The 22,004-nt window shown below is 41.9% G+C and overlaps 1 protein-coding gene across 1 annotated transcript; it reads left to right on the forward strand.

Annotated features, from left to right (window-relative positions):
- Positions 1–1,479: 1,479 nt before the first annotated feature.
- Positions 1,480–21,008, forward strand: LOC310878817 (uncharacterized protein; the record flags this gene model as incomplete). Its single annotated transcript, XM_083793231.1, has 7 exons — positions 1,480–1,985; positions 12,203–12,657; positions 12,933–14,887; positions 14,936–15,399; positions 17,390–18,643; positions 20,192–20,306; positions 20,805–21,008. Exons 1-7 carry the CDS (start codon positions 1,636–1,638, stop codon positions 21,006–21,008), a joined length of 4,797 nt encoding a protein of 1,598 aa, XP_083649357.1. The 5' UTR covers positions 1,480–1,635.
- Positions 21,009–22,004: the final 996 nt, after the last annotated feature.

Below are 22,004 nucleotides of genomic sequence, written 5' to 3' on the forward strand. Positions count from 1 at the left end.
GTTTATGAAAATTAATACTCTGTAATTCTTCTCATGAAATGTAACATCAAATGTACATGTATCATATGAATGAATCTACATAAAGAATATTATTGGTCAAACATGTTTGTATGTTTGCCCATACAAAGAATTTGACTATAAAATATTTACATATAAGAGTAATTATGAGTAAATAAATATAAATTATTGCACTTGTTTGTTTATGTGCACATGAGGTATAGGCTAATGGAGAAAAGGGTGGCTATATTTTGAATTATTATTATTTTTTTGTCATCTTCAGACATTTTCAGTTTTTTGTTTACATTTCTGAAGGGTTTGTTTTTTAGCCTATTAAGAGATGTCCAAAATAGGGACACCAAGTTGAATGAAAGTGGTTAAAGCTAAAGGGATGATTCATATTTCATATCCGAGATGAATGGGGTAATGATGTCCTCAGGTCGTCTCAGAATGCCCAATATTTGCATTAGAGCTTATTTGAATATTTATGTTTTGCTTAGGCCTACTTCCGTCAGAAAAGTCCTTGTGTAGCAATTCATAAAGAGTTGGGGTAAATACTAGCACTGGTCCATATAGTGTTAAGGACTTCTTAATGAACCAGACCTAGGTAAATACTAGCCCAATATAAATAACACTGGATTTTTGGGAAAAACAGTCCACCCCAGGGCAGCCTAGCCAGAGTCAGACTGCAGCTTCCAAAAGATCCTGTCCATTACCTGCTGCTGAAACAGAATCTGGCCAGTTAACCATGCAGATCGAGGACACAAGATATCAACTGTCACACGGTCGTCAGGTATCAGGGAACCTCTCTGGAGAACAGCTTTGTGTGCTCATTCGGACTGCTTTTGTGCCATGACTCAAAATAAAATAGGCCAATAATTTTATGCTTTATAAGTTATGCTTGAATAGGCTATCAAATAACACAACTTGTGTTACTCTATTCTACTATACTCTTGCTATGACATTTTTCTTTTTTTGAGGGGCCCCCTATACACAGGTTTAATGTTTTTGTTTTGTTTGGCTACTTGGTTTGGAAATTACTACCGAGTGACACTAAAAAACAACAAATTTAAGAATCCAGCCAGGAGGGAACCAAATTTATTGTCCAGGTCATCACTAAGAAACAACAATTTACTTGTCATTCATGTAGTCAATAATCAAGAATATCCTACTAAAACAATCATGGCTTGGCAGCTAGGTTTCAGTTTTGTGATTGATGCAAAGGTCATCTTGAATCTAATTTTAATCTATACTGCTCAGCTGATCTGGTCTAGAAGCCGCCTACTGTATCCGGTAATTTCCCCACAAGCATGCACGAAAGCACTGTTTCCGTATCCGCTGTAGACGCAGACCGGGTCAGCAAGCTACAGAGTGAATTGACCCCAGTCTGTCTCGCATGTAACCTGGTAATCTGTCTGGGGGAGTGACCTAAACTCAGCAAATGCCTTCACGGCGCCCGATCAGCTGTTTCCTCAAGTGTCCGTGAAAGAGAGGACTTTAACTTTTTCCTCTTTGACACTACTAGACGCAGTTTTGATTAGAAATAAACACAATAGAAGTTAATGAGATTTATTTTTTCTTTCTTATCTCCAATACTAAGTTAGTATTAGTACTTAAGTAGGCTGCTGCTAAGTCACCATGTTGGCTGATCAAAGCCAACAGTGGTATCCTACGAGCGTTCAGGTAACGGTGCTCCAGGCAAGAGGCCTCAGGACGAAGGGGAAAAATGGCACGAACGACGCCTACGCCATCATGCAGGTGGCGAAGGAGAAGTACTCCACCTCGGTGGCGGAGAAGAGCGTGGCCCCGGTGTGGAAGGAGGAGGCCAGCTTCGACCTGCCGCCGTCCCAGCACCACGGCAGCGCGGAGCGCGGCACGCTGCAGGTCCACATCATGCACCGCGCTCTGGTGGGACCCGACAAGCTGCTGGGACAAGCTGTCATTAACCTGCTGGAGCTCAATGAAGATAATTCCCGCAACAAGACCGAGTAGGTGTTTCATCGTTCATAATCATAGATGACCTGTAGTAGGCTTAATACGCAGCGCCTTCTTTACACGCATTTCCCCCTATTACAACTAAATTACCGTGTGTGTGTGTGTGTGTGTGTGTGTGTGTGTGTGTGTGTGTGTGTGTGTGTGTGTGTGCGCGTGCGTGCGTGCGCGCGCGCGCGTTCTAAGGCTCCGGTACGTACGTACGCACACGCTTAAATCAAAGGCAACATATTATATTACATATCCCTCTCTCTTCCAAATAATTACTGAACTTGATACAGACGTACCTGACCTGTAGTATAACCTGTTCCTCCCGAATCCGAACCATAATTGATCATGTTCTATTAATCGGACGGATACGGGAACGGAACGGGATAGGTGCGGGGCCTGTGGGCACCTTCACCGTTCTATCAACGGCATAGGCTATTAATCTGTGACTAAAGTCAAGGACCCCACTTTGATGTGCAATAAATAAGCCACACCACGGACCTCCTCCACCGCAGATACTCTTTATTTATTTAGCCAGGCATTTGGTGATATTGAAAATACAGACAGACCCATGACATGAAGGTCAATTTGGTTCCAAAGTAACAGTCAATAATTTAGCTGAGGAGTGAGGAGCCATTAGCCCATTTCAATGTCCATGCCTTCTTAGACCCTCCAATGACCCCGGGGCCGGGGGTCAGGGTGAATGTTCCTTGTTGGAATCTGACATGAATGAATAAACCAACCAGTGTAGTGGCAAGTCATATATCCATGGCATGGCTGCATGGATTCCATGGTGGAACTGTGAAATTGTTTAGTGTCATGTCATGTGAACTGTAGTCTGTAAAACCAGGGAGTGCGGTAGCAGTAATCAGTAATACTGCCCAGGCACGTGCAGAGGGGAGGGCCTTCGGGGCTTGGGCACCTGCCCTTTTGCCTCAAAGAGCCCTTTTCCTGACCAATATCCGTGGCCCTTTCCTTTTTCACACGGTAATGATAACTTATTGATTATTTTACTGTCCAATGACATATGGGCCAAGTTATTGTGGAACATCTTTCTCCATTAGCATAAGACATCCAATGTAGCCTATACTACATTTCTGGTGTGAAATGGCACGAAAAACGGTTCGCGCTGCTGATCCTTTAGATTAGCCATTTACCTACCCTTTTTTATAACAATAAAAGAAGAGGATCCAAAGCACTCTGTTTCAGTGAGGTGAAAAAAAGCCTTTTTTATTTAAGTGGCATGGAAAAGAACATTACATGAAGAACACGTTTCCATGGGACCCCGACGAATGCCGAAACGAGTTGGTCCTTTTTGTAATGTTCTTTGCCATGCCTCTTAAATAAACCTCACTGGAACAGAGTGTCTTGGATCCGCTTCTTTTACGGTTATGATTTAACCTTGCCAACGAGCACCTGTATTCAGTTCAACAAACAAAGGACCACGGCAGCGCTCCCTTCCTCAACGTTTGTACCATTTTTTATGTTGAATCATTTTGCTTTGCCTAAAAAATAGGAAGGTCAGGTTGAAACTGCAAAGCAGCTGGGCCTTAAAGGACCACTTCACCACTTTTCAACCTATCTTCATATAATAGGTCCTCACTAATAATCATGAAAAATGGCGCAATTTTCTTCTACTGTGTCTCATAGGAGGGCTGTGGGCAGTTCAGAAACCGTCTTCCAGTGACATCATCAATGGGGAATCCAAGCTAATAGAAACTGCAGGCTTTCTAGTCCTGAAAGTTGCAATGCGAAAATGGTAATGATGATGTCACTGGAAGACTGTTTCTAAACTGCCCACAGACCTCCTATGAGACACAGACTGAGTAGAAAAAAAATCGTGCCATTTTATCATGATTATTATTGAGGACTATTGAAAAGTGGTGAAGTGGTCCTTTAAGTTCAAGTAGACCATTCAGCAACATTATGGAGTAATGAGATATGTTGACACAGTTTTTGCCAGACCTCTCTAGAAGTAAAAAAAAAAAAGGACTGTGCATACAAATTACAGACTATCGTAGATCTAAGCAACTGTCAATAATTTAGCTGAGGACCCCTGAGCCAATTTCAGTCAAGTGCATGTAAATTGCTATCGTAGATCTAGCATTCAACCAGAGGCAATCAAACGAAGGTAAAAAGTAATCTCATACACACATTATAATACAGCGTGTGTATTTTAGTATTGTTGCCAAATACTGTAGAGGCGAGGCACATTAAGCTGCTTTAGAGTAGGGTACATTACTTACATTCATAAATAGCACAGCACACACAACATACAAGCCTGAGTAACACCACACACACACACACACACACACAATGTTGTTGCAGCCAGGAGATTATAGGCTGGACCATAATGTGCAACAACACCAGCAGTGTTATTCCATCATCCTTATTGAGCATGGAAATGCACCTAATTTCTAAGGTTTAAATCTGGCTGTGGCCTCACATTCCTGCCTGGCTGTTTATCTGTGAAAAGCAAACAGTGGTCGATATCCTGGCATGCTCAGTATGCCTGAGCAAGAACTGACCACTGCTGCTCTACCAGCTCTCAGACGGAATGAGTGTTATGCTAGATAACTCCATGTCACTATGTACTCAGCCACACACTGTCAAATCCAATACCACTATGTCAAGAACGATCGACCCCACGAAACATATATGGCTGACATTGCTACATGAACATGAAAGTTAAGTGGGGAAAAGCAGATAATAGTATACACTATAATACACACTTCATTAATATTGAAGAGGCTGAATGTGAATGAAATGTCACTTTTCAGGGCTATTAACATTTCAAAGCTGCATTGATTGAGAGGTTATAGCATACAAAGCAAGGTGAAAGGGTTTTATTATAAATATTTAAATAAAATATATTAACAAGAGCATGTGTGACTAAATAATGATGTTGGATCCATTGGAATACAGGTTATTTAGGGTTTTATTATAAATATTTAAATAAAATATATTAACAAGACTGCATGTGTGACTAAATAATGAGGTTGGATCCATTGGAATACAGGTTATTTTTCTTTTTCCATTTCCTGAACGGTAACACTTTTGGACGAACAAGGTCCTACAGCGCGCACGTGCATTCTCCTTGAAGGGGGTTGTCTAGACATTCCTCCTCTGGGATGTGCGTACTGCATAGTCGTAGTAGAAGGACAACAACAACTCATTCATTGTAGCGGCATATGATATAAGTGTTAATGTTGATGAGTTCAGCTTGTATGCGTCATGTTAGATAGCATTTTATGTAGACATACATTAGCACTCCATCCATACTCATAGTTTAATTGTAGACAGATATTCTACTCTTAGCTTCCTTGTGATTTGATGTACTTGATGCATTACCATGTGTTGTTCTTGCTTACTGTAAACCGCTCTGGATTAAATGCCTAAATTGTAAATTGTTCATAACATACACATACAAACACATCATGCACATAATACCAACAAAGTATAAAATAGAGCATTCATGTATGGAAAAAAAAGATGGTTATGCATGCCCAGGCTAGAAGCCTTAGCATGTGTGAGTAACACACAATACTGTGTGCACAGTGTTTGTATAGTATGCTTACTATGCTCTCCCTCTCTCAGCTGTGTTTTCTGATAAGAAGACCTTGTGTCAGGGCATTGTGTTATCAGTCATTCACGCTCTTAACAGGAAATATATTTGCTGAAAGGGCAACAATAAGAATATGGTGCAAAATGTGAGTCATGCAGTGTTCCTTCTCTCTTCCCCCAGTTTCATGTTATGTGTACATGTGTACATCAGCAGAACGCACATGGTGTACTCTGCACACACGGATATAATACTGTGTTGAGTTCAATGCAATCGTCATCTTGCAAATGCTAGTTGAAACTGTACCTCCGGCTCCATCTCGCTAACGCCTAAAGGTTCATTTCAAAACTTCCTTTTTTATTGGAACAGAACTGGATTACTTCTCCCTTTGCCACTGTTCTTTGTTTTTGCAAGCACTCAAATTCTATGTTCCTTGCTCTCTAAGTTTGTCTACTAATGCATTTGGTGCAAAAATGCTTGATTGCCCATTTAAAACATTGTACACAGGGAGATCACAAGCAGATCACAGACAGACCAGTAGAAATGAGTAATGTCAGAAATAATTATATTTCTAGTTTTATTTGTGACATTAAGTTAAATCACTTCTCTGTGAACTGCAGGAGGTTTGCAACGAATGTACAGTATGTCCTTATTGGGGTGAAGCTGAATTTGCACTCAACAGTGCTGAGTGGAACTAGCCTGGCTAATAAGCCAGACACTAAAAGAAAGTTGCCCACACGACAGTGTGATATTAGTCTGGCTTATTAGCCAGGCTAAAGTGGAACTACACAATGGGATGCCTGCGTCACAGAGGGGGGAAAAAGCAGATCTACAAGCTCACCTCGCAATGAGACACATTGTGAGCCTGTAGATCGGTTATTTAAACTAATATCAGCAGAGTCTGTATTTTGAGAAATTAAATGATTGGTTTGAAGAAGAATACATACACGTGTCCACGCACACTGACCCACATGAAAAATACCATATCATATTAAATGAATAAATCCGGTTATGTAATACCCCCACATTCTTCCATTGAACCAAAGCACAAAGCAGCTCTGTGTGAAAATGGATTATGGAGAGTCAACAGGAACTGGAACTGGACGAAATAGTGACGTTTTTATGAACTTTCTTTTTCTTTCTCACCTTTATTTATACTCGGAATACAGTTGAGGGCAAGCCCTCATTTTCAAAGTAGCCGAGGTAATAACGGTAGGCTTTAGTCTGAATACCTAGAAATATTTTGTAAAATGATGTCTGGAAAATGAAATATGTTGCATAAGGTTCGTGTTGATATATATACACGTGTGTTAGTGTGAAACCTCTTAGCACAACCCAGTGAACCCACCCAACAATCAAATGATGCAAAGCAAAAACAAAGCAGAAGATATATCTGAAAATAGAAATAACAGAATATTCCAAGTCAAATACTTCATACATAAAATAATCAAGCATTATAATATATATATGTATATATATTATAATAAAAATACTATAACAAATGCATTTTAACCATGGTTTACAAAATATAAATATTATTGCACTGAGAGCGGAAGTGCACTAGTGGTACTGTATAATATGGCGCATCCCTGGCATCCAGTCATGTGACTTACATCCCTTTCTTTCATTACTTACCTCTTGGCACCAACCAAGGCAGGGGTGCCCAAAAGGTAGATCGTAAAGTTGGGTGTGGAGTGGCCAAGGCTCCAAAAAGTTACAGAATCCAGCAATACCATTTAGAGTTTTATTTCCCCCCCGCTGCAGCAGTATTTACAGTGGAAGGCCTAACAAACAAAAAAACACTGAAGACTAAACTCACAAAAAGACAGATGAAACTTAGCTTGAAAGCAAATTAGGAAACAAAAACCCAGAACGTAAGAAACTGTATTAGACTATAAACCCTTCCAAAAAGGGACCCCTAGCAGCTCTCCCTGGGTGTTACCTGCTTGTTGCCCAAGCCACTACTGAACCTGAACCTGAACCTGCAGCCTCCCTTTTATACTGGGTGAGACCATACCAAGACACAGACCTAATTGGTAACCACTTAACTCAAATAAGGCAAACTACGGCCCATGAGTTGATTTACACAATTATATATGGCTTTACTAAACTTATTCCAAATTCATGAAAACATTTCAGGCGCCACATTATTCACATATAAGAGAACATATAACACAAGAGACAGACACCCCTCCTGCTTTATAGCACTTGGAACCTTCCCCCACTCAATCAAGAGGATCACCACTGCAGGAGAGCCAGGTGCCACACAATCATTAAACACAATTCCCAATCAACAGAAATGCTGTTAACACCTATGCACCAGCTTTGTGTCCTTTTCTAATTCATGTTTGTACAAATAATAAAATAAGAATAACATGCCACACTAATGTCCAGTCACACAGTCCTCCAAGCCGGCTTGCTGTTAAATGGAAGCAGCTGTGTAGTAGTGTATATGCCTGTTTGTTCCTCTTTAGTCTATAGGGCACGGGCTGCCCCGTGACAGTGATCTACCAGTAGATCACAACGCTTGTGCAGGTAGATCACATGACATGACCCTAAAGAATATGTATATCATTCTAATATATATATATTTTTTATCTGCCATGTATGTCATGGAACATCCGGTGCGAGGTTTGCCACCCATGAAAGCGTCCGTCAAAGTGTCATGGCGTATCATGACGTCAACGGCTGCCTTACCTTCTTTTTCATATGCCTTAATTGGCACCAACGCAGAAGCTTGTCCTCACTTTGAGCACATACAGTACGCCCCCAGAGCCAAAGGAGGTGTCTACCTTTCTATGTCTATAGAGCGTCGCAGTCCCGCTCCCTTGAGAGACCCGGCAAAGAAATCCCCGTTCATAGACTTTCCAGAAAGTATTTATTTAAAGACGTTTACGCCGCGGACAAAGCCAACTCTTGTCGTGACAAAACATGACAACAAACACAATTTGTCGGGCCAAACAAATAATTAGAAAGTAGAAAAAAACGGCAGGTTGCAACACTTCTTTTGTTGTTTTTCGTCTTTGTAATTATTTGTTTGGTCCAAAATATTGTGTGTGTTGTCATGATTTGTCACGACAAGATGTTGGCTTCATACGACGAAAAGGTCTTTAAATAAATACGTTTTGAAATGCCTATGGGAAAAATGCATTGGGATTCATTTCCTGGGCCACTCGTCGTTCTGAAAGGGGGAGGGACTGCGACGCTCTATATAGATTATAGAGCACCGAAGTCTGACGTCAATATCGGTAGAGGGCGCTAAGTCCACAGGTTCATGCACTTTTTATTTCCATCGTAATCCCCATAGGGGAATTTTAGATTGCCTCATATAACTGTTTTTGAAAAATAAACGAATCATCCTGGCCGTTTCGTCCATATTATGGATATGAAGAATCAACTGACTGAGAGAAAACGCTAATGTTATACTGCTGCTCAATTAGTTATTTTCACTAGAAACAGACTGTATCCAATATGAGTGACTGACTGTCGTAAATACAATATGCATGTCACTCAGTACTCTATGGGTATAAGTATCAGCGTCTCCGCCATATGTGGCGGTTCCTAATTATAGCGGAGACACTACAATATCTTTCCAGCCTTTTTGCCTCCTTTTTGGGCATCCCAAGTTGTTGGAAGCCTCTAGCAACCAGTCTGTGGGTATGCCCTAGCCTGCCAAATATTAAAAACAAATAGTCTGCACCTACAGTATAGCCCAGCTCTGAGATGGTATGTAGAAGTGGTTGGTATTTATTTAATGACCTTGGTCATAAAGGCTTCCTCTAGGCTAGAGTCAAAGGTGCAGGCTATCTCTAATACAGACATTTCTCACACTCACTCTCACTCTCTCTCTCTCACACACACACACACACACACACACACACTCTCTCTCTCTCTCTCTCTCTCTCTCTCTCTCTCTCTCTCTCTCTTCCTTTGTCTAATGCCTGCCTACTGCGGTACTGCCCTTCATTCATTTCCTTCCATAAATCCAGACTTCAGCTGATCTTGTTTGTTCAGCCACATGGCTGTTGCTGGATGACCTCAGTTTGTGCTTCGATGACAGTTTGTATGCTGACTGTTATTTTAGTTTTTTTTCCCCCCATTGTTCTTACTCTTAATTTATTTTGTCTATTTCTGAAAAAGTAGGTGTGCAAAAGCCTTGCTTTTTTTGGTCTATTTCTAAAATTTGATATCGATGATTTTCTTAGCGTTTTTTAAAGATATTTTGGCTTTTACTTCGATGTACAACAGTCTCGCACAAAAAATGTGAAAACAGCTGATCTACAAGCAAGCTTTAAAGCAAAAAAATAATATTTAATATTTCCCCCCAATTTGTTTATTTTAATTCATAACGATTTTTGCTTATAATTGATTCAATCATTTTGTTCGGTTAACTGTTGCACCGCTAATTTGAAATCCCCTTTCATGTTAAGTTTCATGTTTTCATGTTGTCTCCCAGACTAGTGAAAATAGCTGATTTACAAGCTCACAACGTGCCACGAATCGATGTGTCATGTTGTGAGCCTGTACACTGTACTATTTTTACATTATCAATATCAGCTGCCATGCTGTTTTTCCTCTTCCTTTGTGGAAACAAAAAGAGCAGGCTGTTCATGGATAAAGAACTGAGCCTAATGAGGGGCTCATATTTCTACTTCTCATGCTGTGAATTGTGACAGACTTCAGTATATTATTACAATTACATCTTTAAGTTTAAAGGCAATAATAACCATATTCTGTTTCATTACATTGTTACATTTTGCAGCCGTGTATTGACTCAAATGAGCCAGCCTTAGATCTGTGAATGTCTCTAACTTTGGACTAGGCAATCACAGATAAATCATCCCTCCAGGGCAGGCTATTGGCCATAATCAGACCGCAGCCATCTTGTCAGCAAGGTGATACCTAGGTGCTACTTCCCATTAGGGGTGGGTCCCGAACGTCGGGACCAATCTGGTACCGAACCGAACATGCTCAAGTACCGGGTACCCATTACAATAATTCAATTTCGGTTCTCTCTATCGGTTCCTGGGTGACACCATGCACGCACGCACGCACGCACATAAAACAGCTGATTATAATCAGATCCTGCTACTCGGAGAGCCAGCAACAGAATGGACCGTGGTAATCGCTCTTGTCGCTCAAAAGTATGGCTTCACTATAGTAGACAATCAAAGCAGTTAGAGTCCACTGTCCAGATGCCGTGGCCGCGGTGCTCGGCTCGCACACAATACAACAACAAAGTTAACTTCGGGAGAGAGCCCCCACAGATCTGCCCTTCATGCAACGAACGGCAGATCGATGAGCGCATGGGGGGTTTTGCAGCCTGGCGCACTGGCGCAGCTCCATGCGCGTTGTGGATCTCTCATTTTATGGAACGAACGTACCACCGGTATGCTGTTAGCAACAAGTCTCTCTCTCTCTCTCTCTCTCTCTCTCTCTCTCTCTCTCTCAGACGTTCTCTCTAACACGTCTCTCTCTTTTTTTTTCTTTCTCTCTCTCTCTCTCTCTCTCTAACACGTCTTTCTTTCTCTCTCTCTCTCTCTCTCTCTCTCTCCCGTTGAAGCACTGTAGTGTTGCACTGTTCTGATGTGATATTACCGGTATATGAAATAGCCTATCATACATTTTATTTTTATGTTATTATTTGCATCTGAACTTGTCAGTAGCCTAACTGTAGGCCTTTACCACTGTACTGTGGTCTTAAATTGACATTGAGCTTTTTTGTTAAACATTTGACCTCTTTTATATCATTTTGGAACCGAAATAGGGAACAGTTAAGAACCGGAATCGATAAGCGGAACCGGAATCGGTACCGGACTCGAAAAAATCCTAACGATACCCATCCCTACTTCCCATAGACAGCCCATTCATCCAAACAGAAAAGTCCTCTCTAATTATATTAAACAATGTCAGCTGTAGGGAAAGCTTGAATTATCCTCTTCCAATCTGTAAAGTTTTTGTTTAATAGAAATCCACCGTAGACATGTTATGAGCTACTTCTTGTCAAGAAATTCCTTGCACATGGAGTAGCGCTTGTTATCAGTAAAGCAACCTCCTGCTGCCTGCTGCACTCTGTGCACATTCAAAACAGGTGGTACGGACTACGCATGGGCCGCTGAGTGATATTCAACGAGCGCTTCCTCTGCTTCCTCGAGCTGCAACGTTGGTGATTTCTTTTAAACAGTGTTGCTTTGTGGCAGTTGGTGTGTTTTTCTTTCCACAAACAGCCATGTTCCCTCTGAGTCATTCTCCGTGGCTTCTCCACCCTTATGACTGCTTACAGAGAAAGCTGTTACTTGGTACTGGTCAGAATTTCCACAAGGGAACTGAATAGAGCATTTTCTGAGCTCCAACATACTTTAAGTTGCAGTCTTGCATTTATTGTAAAATACATCACCGTCTTCTTTGGATTAAAGTGGTGTCTAGGGGGATGGGGACTGTGCTGTTGCTAATAGTTTGCTACTGTATAGCAGATTGCAGAGGTTAGGGTTATGATCATGACACTAAAGTGGTGTATTTCGATTGGGCCTTCCCAAAATACGCAGACATGCACATACAAAACAGAAAATGGGGATCCGTGGCCTATTGCATATCAAACAGGGGAGCATTGAAATGTAAAGATTTTAAAATCACTCACTGTTCTAACATCATGTTGTTCTATAGATGGTGTAAGCTGCTGAACAAGGCCGGCAAGTCTGACAAAGAAAGAGGAGAGGTGCTTCTGGACATCCAGTTCATGAGGAACAACATGACAGCCAGCATGTTTGACCTCTCCGGCATGGACAAGCCCAGATCCCGGCTGGGCAAATTCAAGGATAAGGTCCGCGGCAAAAAGAAGGACCAGATTTCAGAGACCGCATCTGCCATCATGCCGTCATCCTTCACTCAGGTTCTGACGGACAGCGAAGAGGAGGGAGGAGTGCGGGATGGAGAAGGTGAGGGTGGCGCAGGCGACAAAGACAAGAAAAAGAAACACAAGCTGAAATCATTGTTTTCTCCCAAGTCCAACCTGCAGAGGAACGTGTCACAGTCTATGTCTGTCCTCGGCCCTCTGCCCGAGAGGAGCTCTTCCCTGAGCGGCAGCCGCTCCTCTGGCTTGAACGTCGATTCTTCAGAAGGTCAGACAACTAACTCTAACTGTATTACATCAGTGTTGAGCCAAATTCAGTTCATAACGCACATTTTTTATTAACCATTTACTTTTATCTAATGTTAAACCATATACACTTTGTTGTATGATAAATGGCAAAATAGACCATTTACAAGCTTACAACACGCGATTGTAAAGCGGTGTGAGCTTGCAGATCGACTGTTTTCACTATAAAAAGAAAACAGATTTGACAATTTTCACCTTGAAAGTGGTTAATTTAATAGTTTTCTCCTTTACTTTTAGGTAAAAAGAAGTTCAAGTTCATGACACATAAGCGCTCAGGCAGCTCGGACAGCAAAACATCTCAAGGCTCCCTATCACTTTTGGGTCGCGCAAAAGCGGGCTCAGCCTCAGACCAACAGAGCAACGTGTGCATCAACGGCAGTCATGTTTACAACGAGGAGCCCCAGCCGCGGCGCTCACGTGGAGGCTCAACCTTCAGCCTGGCCAGCTCAGGCCTCGGCTCAATGGAGGACCTTCACAGGGCAGAGAGCTCCAACCCCTCTGTCGCCTCCGCTGATTCATTTAGGGCTCTGAAGCAACAGTCGCCCTGGTCAGAGGTGGAGGACGGCAGCAGGGCCGTGAATGAGGAAGAGCATATTGAGGAGGAGCAGGAGGCTAATTCAGGCACAGAGGTAGAAGAAGAGAAAGGGATGAGGGTGCGTGACGAAGAAGAGAAAAGGAGAATTAGCCAAATTGAGAAAGATACAATTCAGGAACAGTGGGAGGAGGGAAGGTTAGAGGAAGAACGCATTGAAGAAGAAAAGAGGAGGATGGAAGTGGAAGAGGGACTAGAAAGACGAAGACTTAGAATGGAGGAAGAGAGGAAAGTCAGACAAGAGACGAGGGTTAGGGAGGAAAGAGAGAGACTAGCAGAAGAAAGGAGGAGGATTGAGGAAGAAGAGACAATGAGGATGGAAGAAGAGAGGAAACAGAGGGAAGAAGAAGAGAAGAGGGTTAGGGAGGAAGAGGAGGAAAAAGAGAGAATAGCCGAAGAAAGGAGGAGGATTGAGGAAGAAGAGACAATGAGGATGGAAGAAGAGAGGAAACAGAGGGAAGAAGAAGAGAAGAGGGTTAGGGAGGAAGAGGAGGAAACTGAGAGAACAGCCGAAGAAAGGAGGAGGATTGAGGAAGAAGAGACAATGAGGATGGAAGAAGAGAAGAGGGTTAGGGAGGAAGAGGAGGAAACGGATAGAATTGCCAAAGAATGGAGGAGGATTGAGGAAGAAGAGACAATTAGAAAGGCAGATCTGGAAAGACTTAGGATTGAGGAAGAGAGGAAAATGAGAGACGAAGAAGAACATAGAGTTAGGCAGGAAAGAGAGAGAGTAGCGGAAGAAAAGAAAAGGATTGAGGAAGAAGAGACAATTAGGAAGGCAGAACTGGAAAGAGGTAGGATGGAGGAAGAGAGGAAACAGGAGGGACTTTGGAAGGAAGAGGAGGAAAGAGAGAGATTAGCAGAGGAAAGGAGGAGACAGGAAGAACAGGAAATGAGAATGGTAGAGGAAGAGGAGAACATCAGAATGGAGAAAGAGAGGGCTACGGTAGAGAGGAAACAGAGGGAAGAAAAAGAGGAGAGTGTCAGGAAGGAGAAAGAAGAACTTGAGAGAATATCAGAGGAAAAGTGGCTAGTGGAAAAAGAAATGAGGAGTGAAGAGGAAGCGAGATTTAGAGTGCAAGAACAGGATCGTATTAGAATGGAGGAAGAGAGAGCTGAGGAAGAGAGGAAACAGAGAGAAGAGGAGAGATTTAGGGAGGAAGAGGAGGAAATGGAGAGAGAAGCAGTAGAAGAGAGGAAGCAGAGAGAAGAGGAGAGATGTAGGGAGGAAGAGGAGGAGATGGAGAGGGAAGCAGTGGAAGTGAGGAAACGCAGAGAAGAGGAGAGATTTAGGGAGGAAGAGGAGGAAATGGAGAGAGAAGCAGTGGAAGAGAGGAGACACAGAGAAGAGGAAAGATTTAGGGAGGAAGAGGAGGAAATGGAGAGAGAAGCAGTGGAAGAGAGGAGACACAGAGAAGAGGAGAGATTTAGGGAGGAAGAGGAGGAAATGGAGAGAGAAGCAGTGGAAGAGAGGAGACGGGAAGAACAAGAAAGGTTAAGAAAAGAGGAAGAGCTACAAATTAGGAGTGAAGAGGAAGAAAGAGCAGACAGAATGAGGATGGAAGTTGAAGAAAATAATAATTGTGCAGAGGAGGATGGAGTGACAAAGAAAGAGGAATATAGATTCAGGATGGGGGAATCAGAGAAGGAGATTATTCAAGAAGTTGAGAAAATACTAATAATAAAAAAAGAGGAAGGAGAGAGGGAGGAGGATACGATTAGAAGAGATATGGAAATGAACACTTTGGACGAGGAGGCATGCTTGATGCAGGAGGAAGAAGCAGAAGGCCGGATGCTAACAGAGGAGAAAGAAAGGCTCTGGGAAATTAGTGGAGAGGTATTAGCAAAAGATGAAGAGCAAAGTCAATGGTTTGAAGGTGAAAGCAGTGGGGAGAATCAAATGAGAGAACGTGAAGAGACAAAAGATCAGAGTAGAAACGAACATTTAGGTCGAAATGTTGAAGTGGCTGTGGAGAGTAATGCTCCTTCTGCAGAGCTAGCCTCCACTGACCCCTTTGATGACGACATCTCAAGTAACCCCTTTGAAGAGACGTCCAGCATGGCTGCCGATCCCCACAGCAAGACAGCGAAGGTGTCCGCTGTTAAGCCAAGGTTAGTCCACTCTGTGTACCTGCTATCCAATCATACAGTTATGCCTTCTGCCCCATCCTCTTTCATTCTGCTTAAACTCAGATGCCACTTTCATCCTACTACTGTGTAACATGTAAACAATAATACACAGGTTGGGGTATATACAGTAGTGATTATACTACTATTATATATAACTATACTAGAGGTGTTGTTAAGCACCTGGGGTCATGGCCATTATGATATATCACGGCCCTGAGTGTATACAGTATTATCACTTTCATAAAACTTTCACCCACAATTTTAACCAGACATTATGTTGCCAAATCCTAGTGTAGCAGCGGGCTATCCTGATTATACAACAGAGAACATCGATGCATTCCAGTGGGGAGTTCACTGTGTTATATAAGTGCTAATATTCACACCAATAAGTATGACGTTAGGATTATGTTTAATAAGCAAAAGCTTGATTTATGGATCCGTCATATTGTGGAGAGCATTCCACTTGACTCACTTTCATTACATTGAGTTAATGCACAACACATTTGCATAAGTTAAAATTCAACGTAAAAGGAGGCTTGTTGAACAAAATGTGCAGCTGTGCGTTAATGGCGTGAAGTCAAGGTCATGTGAGTTGTGTGGTGCGAGCTGAATGTGGAATTGTCACGGTATCTGCTTGCAGCCAATGACTCCATCTCCACGTCGTGAGGCACTTCTCATTAAAACATAATGCTCTAAATCTATCCGACACCATCATGAAAATTGCATAGCACTTGGTTTGTGTACGCGCGTGTATGCAAATGTCTCATGCCAGCCTTTACTCGGCTGAGATTGGTCGGTCCAAAGTCTTACTTCATTATATTAGGGGTCATATTAAAATTGAGTGGGGATGACCCAAGACAGGTGATTACTCACATTCGACTGTAGAACTGTATGCCAATTCTGGTGGCTGGAGTAGACACAAATACAGTTGGTTTTATCATTTGTATTTCTGCTTTGTTGCTCAAACCGTATGTTGAGAATCCTACTGCATTTTTCCAACCAAACATTGTCATATATCATATTTTTTGTTCTGTTCAAAATCATCATCATACATTTTAATAATAAAGGTTTATGTTGGCTAATGTTCCATTTCACTGCTTTCTAATAAATCGTGTTTGTGAATTCTAATTCTATTCATAATACATAATATAACACCTCTTCAACATCACCTCACTGTCTGGATTTAGTTGTAGCTCTCTGCTAAATATTTCTGTGTGCGTGTGCACGTGCGCATGTATAGTATGCATAGGTAACTTGCCCACACCCCCCCTTCTGTGACGCACGCGTGCTCTTACAGGAGCGGACCGCCTTAAATAACTCTCCAAACCACCTGCATTTCCAGATGCCCTCATGGTGTGAAGCGACTTCTGATCCAAGTGCCACAGGATTGAATGCCACTCTCTTGGCGGCTTATTTATCTTATGTAAAATGCATCGCAAATTTATAAGATCTATAACAGTGCTAAGTATCCTCATGGAATGAGACACATGACTAGGGAGAAGCAGTTCCACGTGCGTCACAGAAGGGGGCAGTGGCGTGCACAGAGACACCAGATATGTTAGAGCACTTGCCCTCTGGACAGCAAAGTTTGTGTGTTCATTTTATTTTGTTTTTTTACAGTATACAGTATGTGGCACATGGTGACATTGACCAATTCTGTATTAAAATCTGCTAATATATTATTTATGCCCCAGAATCTATAAATCTCACATCAAGGCAGCCGGTGGTTCCACACGCCGCACAAGGTGCCCTTTTTTCACTTGAGCACCTGCCCCTCAAAATGTCTGTGCACGCCACTGGAAGGGGGGCATCTCCAAGTTTCCAGTGCCAAAAGCATGGTCGCATTCTGTACTGCCACTTTTCATTGTCCATGTATTAGCCTTGTTTTAATTTTTTTTACATTATACATTGTTTTGTCAGTTAGAAATTATTAATACTATTATCTCACTCTATTTAAAACACCTCTTTCCAGTTCCTCCTCATGCCTCAACCCACTCCAGCATTGTGTGCCATCCAACCCGTTCTTACAGCCCTTTGAGTCAGAGACTGAACCCTCACAGCAGATGGCCACAGACGAGTTGTTGGAGAAGAAACGCCGTGCTCCTTTGCCTCCCAACAAACAGCAGTTCCCTCTGGAGCCTGCTGTTAATAACACTTTATACCTTGTTGAAACCAAACCAGCTGGTCTGCACCCTACATCTAGAGCTTACCCTGCTACGCCATTGGTGGGAAACAGCAGAGAGGAGAGCATCAGTGCAGATGGGAAGGATTTTGTTAGAGATAAAGGACCAGCTCCACGACCGCCAGGAAAGAATGATCCTCAGAAACCACTTCAGAGAGAGCAGGATGCATCTACTACATCTATGGTGTGTCAAATGGATGTGCAGAGAACAAAGAAGGTCAAAACCTTCATTAGTTTCCCTCAGCGTTTGGTGCAAATGATTGCTCCTGTGAGTAGGCCTACCTCCACCACAACGAGTGTCCGGGAGGGGACAAGCCAGAACTCAATTAACAACTTTAATCAGCCAGTACACATTGCATCTATCACTGGACGGTCAACAGTAGCCACACACAATAAAGGTCCTGCACCATGTAGACCCCAATCATCTTCTGAGGCGTTTGCTGAACCCAAATTAGCCCCGTCCAGCACTGATGCTTATATCAGTGGATCAAACAAGCACAGCCCAGTGACACATCAGGTAGCTGTTGTATTTGGATCCAATCCATTCGAGGAAGACGATGATGAAATTCCACTCACAAGACCAGATGAAATCACAACCTCTTTGAATCTAGAGAAGCTAGATTCTTCCAGTCATCAGAGCAGTTCTGCCATTGATCAAGACATGATATGCAACGCCAAAAAGAAATCTTCAAAGACAGAACATGCTCCTCTTCCTCCTGCCAAGAAAACGGCTATTTTAAGCAACCAACTCGTTATGAACTCAGGCACAGAAAGTGTTTCCAACGGACATGATAGTGTTATGGGGGCGGTTGTACCTGATAAGACAGTCATTCTTCCATGTCCTGCCCTCTGCTCGTCATCCCACTCAATGCCCCTGGAGATATCAAACACCAGAGGAGATGCCCATTCTCATATAGTTGCCTTAGATCAGATAACTCTGCTGTCAGTCAATTCGTTGCCCTCACAGGCGCAGGTGGTTGTAACGAAGGGCAATGGGGAGCAGGCAGGTGGGAAGTGGGATGTGCCTGCCTCAGCCTCACGCAGGTGAGAGAGACGTTTCAAGTAGAGCAGCATCTGTATTTTTTTTTAACCCGTAACCTTTAGATCAGTGGTGTGTTCTAGGTTGTTGGTTTTTGTCGGAGGGTATTCCATAAGTATTCCCTCCCACACACACGGCACGCGCACATGGTCACCGAATGAAATTTAAGTTAATGTGTGAATTATTTGAAAGTCCAATGGTCGGCGATCATTATCACCTCAAGACAACAGCTACACATCACCTCAGACACCACATACTGTAGTCCGGCAGTCGAGGTGGACGGGTGGGAAATTTGGTATATAGGGTCATTTTTATTGGCCTAAAATATTGTCTATAAAAATACAGTCATGAATCCACTTGCTGACCGGCTGAAAGTATTGGGCAATTCTTTTATAGGGGTTTCTTGTGACCCTACCATTAACATCCTATGGCAGGCAAAAATGTCAAACTTTCCTTTTGCTTTAAGTAGCATGTGACATGTCAAACTAGGGGGTTTTCATGATTCTGAATCCATTCAAAGCATTAGTTTTGCACAAAATACACTCCTTGGGCTAAAAACGGCCATAGACATCATGACAAATGTGATGAGTTCAGCACATTTTGGGAACATTTGGGCAAGTGGCTATGGCTGCTTTTAGCCCAAGGAGTGTATTTTGTGCAAAACTAATGCTTGGAATAGATTCAGAATCGTGAAAAACTCCTAGTTTTCACATGCTACTTTAAGCAAAAGGAGAATTTGACATTTTTGCCAGCCATAGGATGTTAATGGTAGGGTCACAAGAAACCACTATAAAAAAGATTGCCCAATACTAACAGCCGGCCAGCAAGTGGATTCACGAATGTATGTATATAGACAATATTTTAGACCAATAAAAAAAGACTATATACCAAATGTCCCGCTTTAAACAAAAGAAGCCTGTCGGCTGCCGGACTAACATTATCACATGAAAAAGTCTATTTGAACTGAAGTCTACATTCTTGCTGCTCCCAGTCCCTCCTCCTGCGTATCAGATACGCTTCCTCGGATGGTTACTGGATGGTATAGATTTATTTTATTTTTCTTGGACACTATACTGGTATACTATGTAACACGGTAGAACACATCACTGCTTTAGATGTCTCATAGTCTTACACCACTAACTCCCAGTAATTTGACTTGATTGTGTTATATAATAGATCTCTGTCTCTATAGTCTGTACTGTATGTGTTCTGCTGAGCTTTAGAATGTTTAGAAGTGCTGTCTGTAACTAATGTCAATAATGTGTTTAATGTATGAAATGTGCGCTGAAAATGTGTATGGCATGGCTCAGTAGGATGTTCGCCGTCTGCAAATGGGTAGACATAAAGATCCAACATGACATAAATATATATGTTGACTATGGATTTATTGCTAGCAACCCCCGTCCCACTCCAACATAATAAAAATTACATGGATGAAAATGTTATTGGAAGGAAACCACCTTGTTCTTACCTACTTTATCTGTATCACACCAGCAGTCTGATATCTCCAAGCTACCACGTTCGCTCTCAAACGTATTGCCATGTCATTGCAGGCCCCATCCTGTGAAACCTATGAGTCCACAGGAACACCAGCCTGCTGCCTCTGTGAGACAAGAGACAAAAGATAAGTCCACAGCTATCCTCTGTGATGTGGAAGACAGAATAAAGGTAGATTTTATTTTATTTTCCACGATTATCCTTGCTGGCACGCATGGTTGTTTTGAAGACTGCCCTTTCTAACTAAGTTTGGTTTGAATGGACATTTTTTGTAACATATTTAAATGTATACCTGTGTCTAAATTACTGTATACTCATATAATCAATATACCGTCATTGTTAACACAATTTGGTTTGTAATACTGTATGTGCCCTATACTGTAGTTGTACCAGTGAGTTATTGTTTTGTGCTAACCTGCTCGTAAAGAACGTTTTGTTTGTTTCCAACAAAAAGCTTACATTGTGATTTTGACTATTTTAGAAATGTTTTGAAAGTGGAAGTCAAGATCAAGTCTGTCTGTGGGTTTGATAAATATTTAATCAATGGAAAATATTAACAACTTTAACACAGGTTATTTTTTTCCCTCCATTTTCTGAAAATGTTGGAGTCGTAGTTGGTTTCCGCCCGGCAGCGACGATAATGTTATGTGCTTGAATCCTTGCCCACAGAAGGAGGAGCCAAGGCTCACGGGGCCATACTCCCAACTGACCCAGAAGGAGCTCATCTCTCTGGTGGTGAAACAGCAGCGCCAACTCTCTGAGAGAGACGGCAAGATCAGCCAGTTGGAGAAATACATTGACGCTCTGCTTGTACGAGTCATGGAAGAGCAACCCAGTATCCTTATGTCCATGCCCTCGTCCAGTTCTTTGTAGGACACCTGTCTTCAACATGGAGTCCAGGCACGCCCCGGTTTCCTTGAGGATGTTCCAGGGGGTCCCCAGCTATATTATTGATATATATCAATCAATCAATCAACCTTTATTTATATAGCACATTTACACAACCGAAGTGCTTCACAGTAGACAAAGTATATCTAGGAACCGAATGGACCCTTGCAGATCTGTAATTCAGAGTTTACAAATGGAACCAAATGGATTTGGTTTGATTTGTACACCCTCAGAGTTAGAATGTAGTTTGAATTAAAAACGTTGAAATAAGTTGAGAATCAGTGTTCTAGGACAGTGGTTCCCAAACAATTAGCTCAAGACCCAAAATTAGAAGTTTGCTCGGGACCTAAACTAGTGAAAATAGCAGATCTACAAGCTCACAACACGTCACTTTGACTTATTCTTACAGTAGCCTTTTATAGCAGAGCTTGTACTTTGTCCAAGGCAGACTCAAACTGATTTGGCAATAGATATTTGGTAAATTATTTAATTTTGACTACATTTTTAAATGATAAATATTGAGGTTTCTTGTTCATTGTCAGTAAATTGTCAGATGTGGAACAGTATGAAGTGGAAATGGTGGATTCACACTATAAACTGCCCAGTTTCAACTTGGTTGCTACCAGGAACATGACTTGACATGCACATATTATAGTGCATTTATTCCTAAATATTATTACCATTTTCTTTCTTAATATACTGAAAGTGCTTTTTTTCCCATTCACAATCACAATTCTTTTCCCATTCAACATATTAGATGTGATAGTTTGTTTGCTTGACTTAATCAGGTCTGAGATCAAATGTATTTTACAGTATACGGTTTGTTTTTGAAAATTATTTTGTCTAGATTGATGTGATCAGCACTATACACTTGCTGTCATGTGCCCAGCTTAGAGACAAACCCTCCTCTACTGTAATAAGGATGTACGAATTTTGTATACAACCATATTTTCTTAATGCCAAATGTATTCAAGGTTTTGC

This window comes from Protomyctophum parallelum (genome assembly GCF_964188405.1).
Source record: "Protomyctophum parallelum genome assembly, chromosome: 21".
Classification (NCBI taxonomy): domain Eukaryota; kingdom Metazoa; phylum Chordata; class Actinopteri; order Myctophiformes; family Myctophidae; genus Protomyctophum; species Protomyctophum parallelum.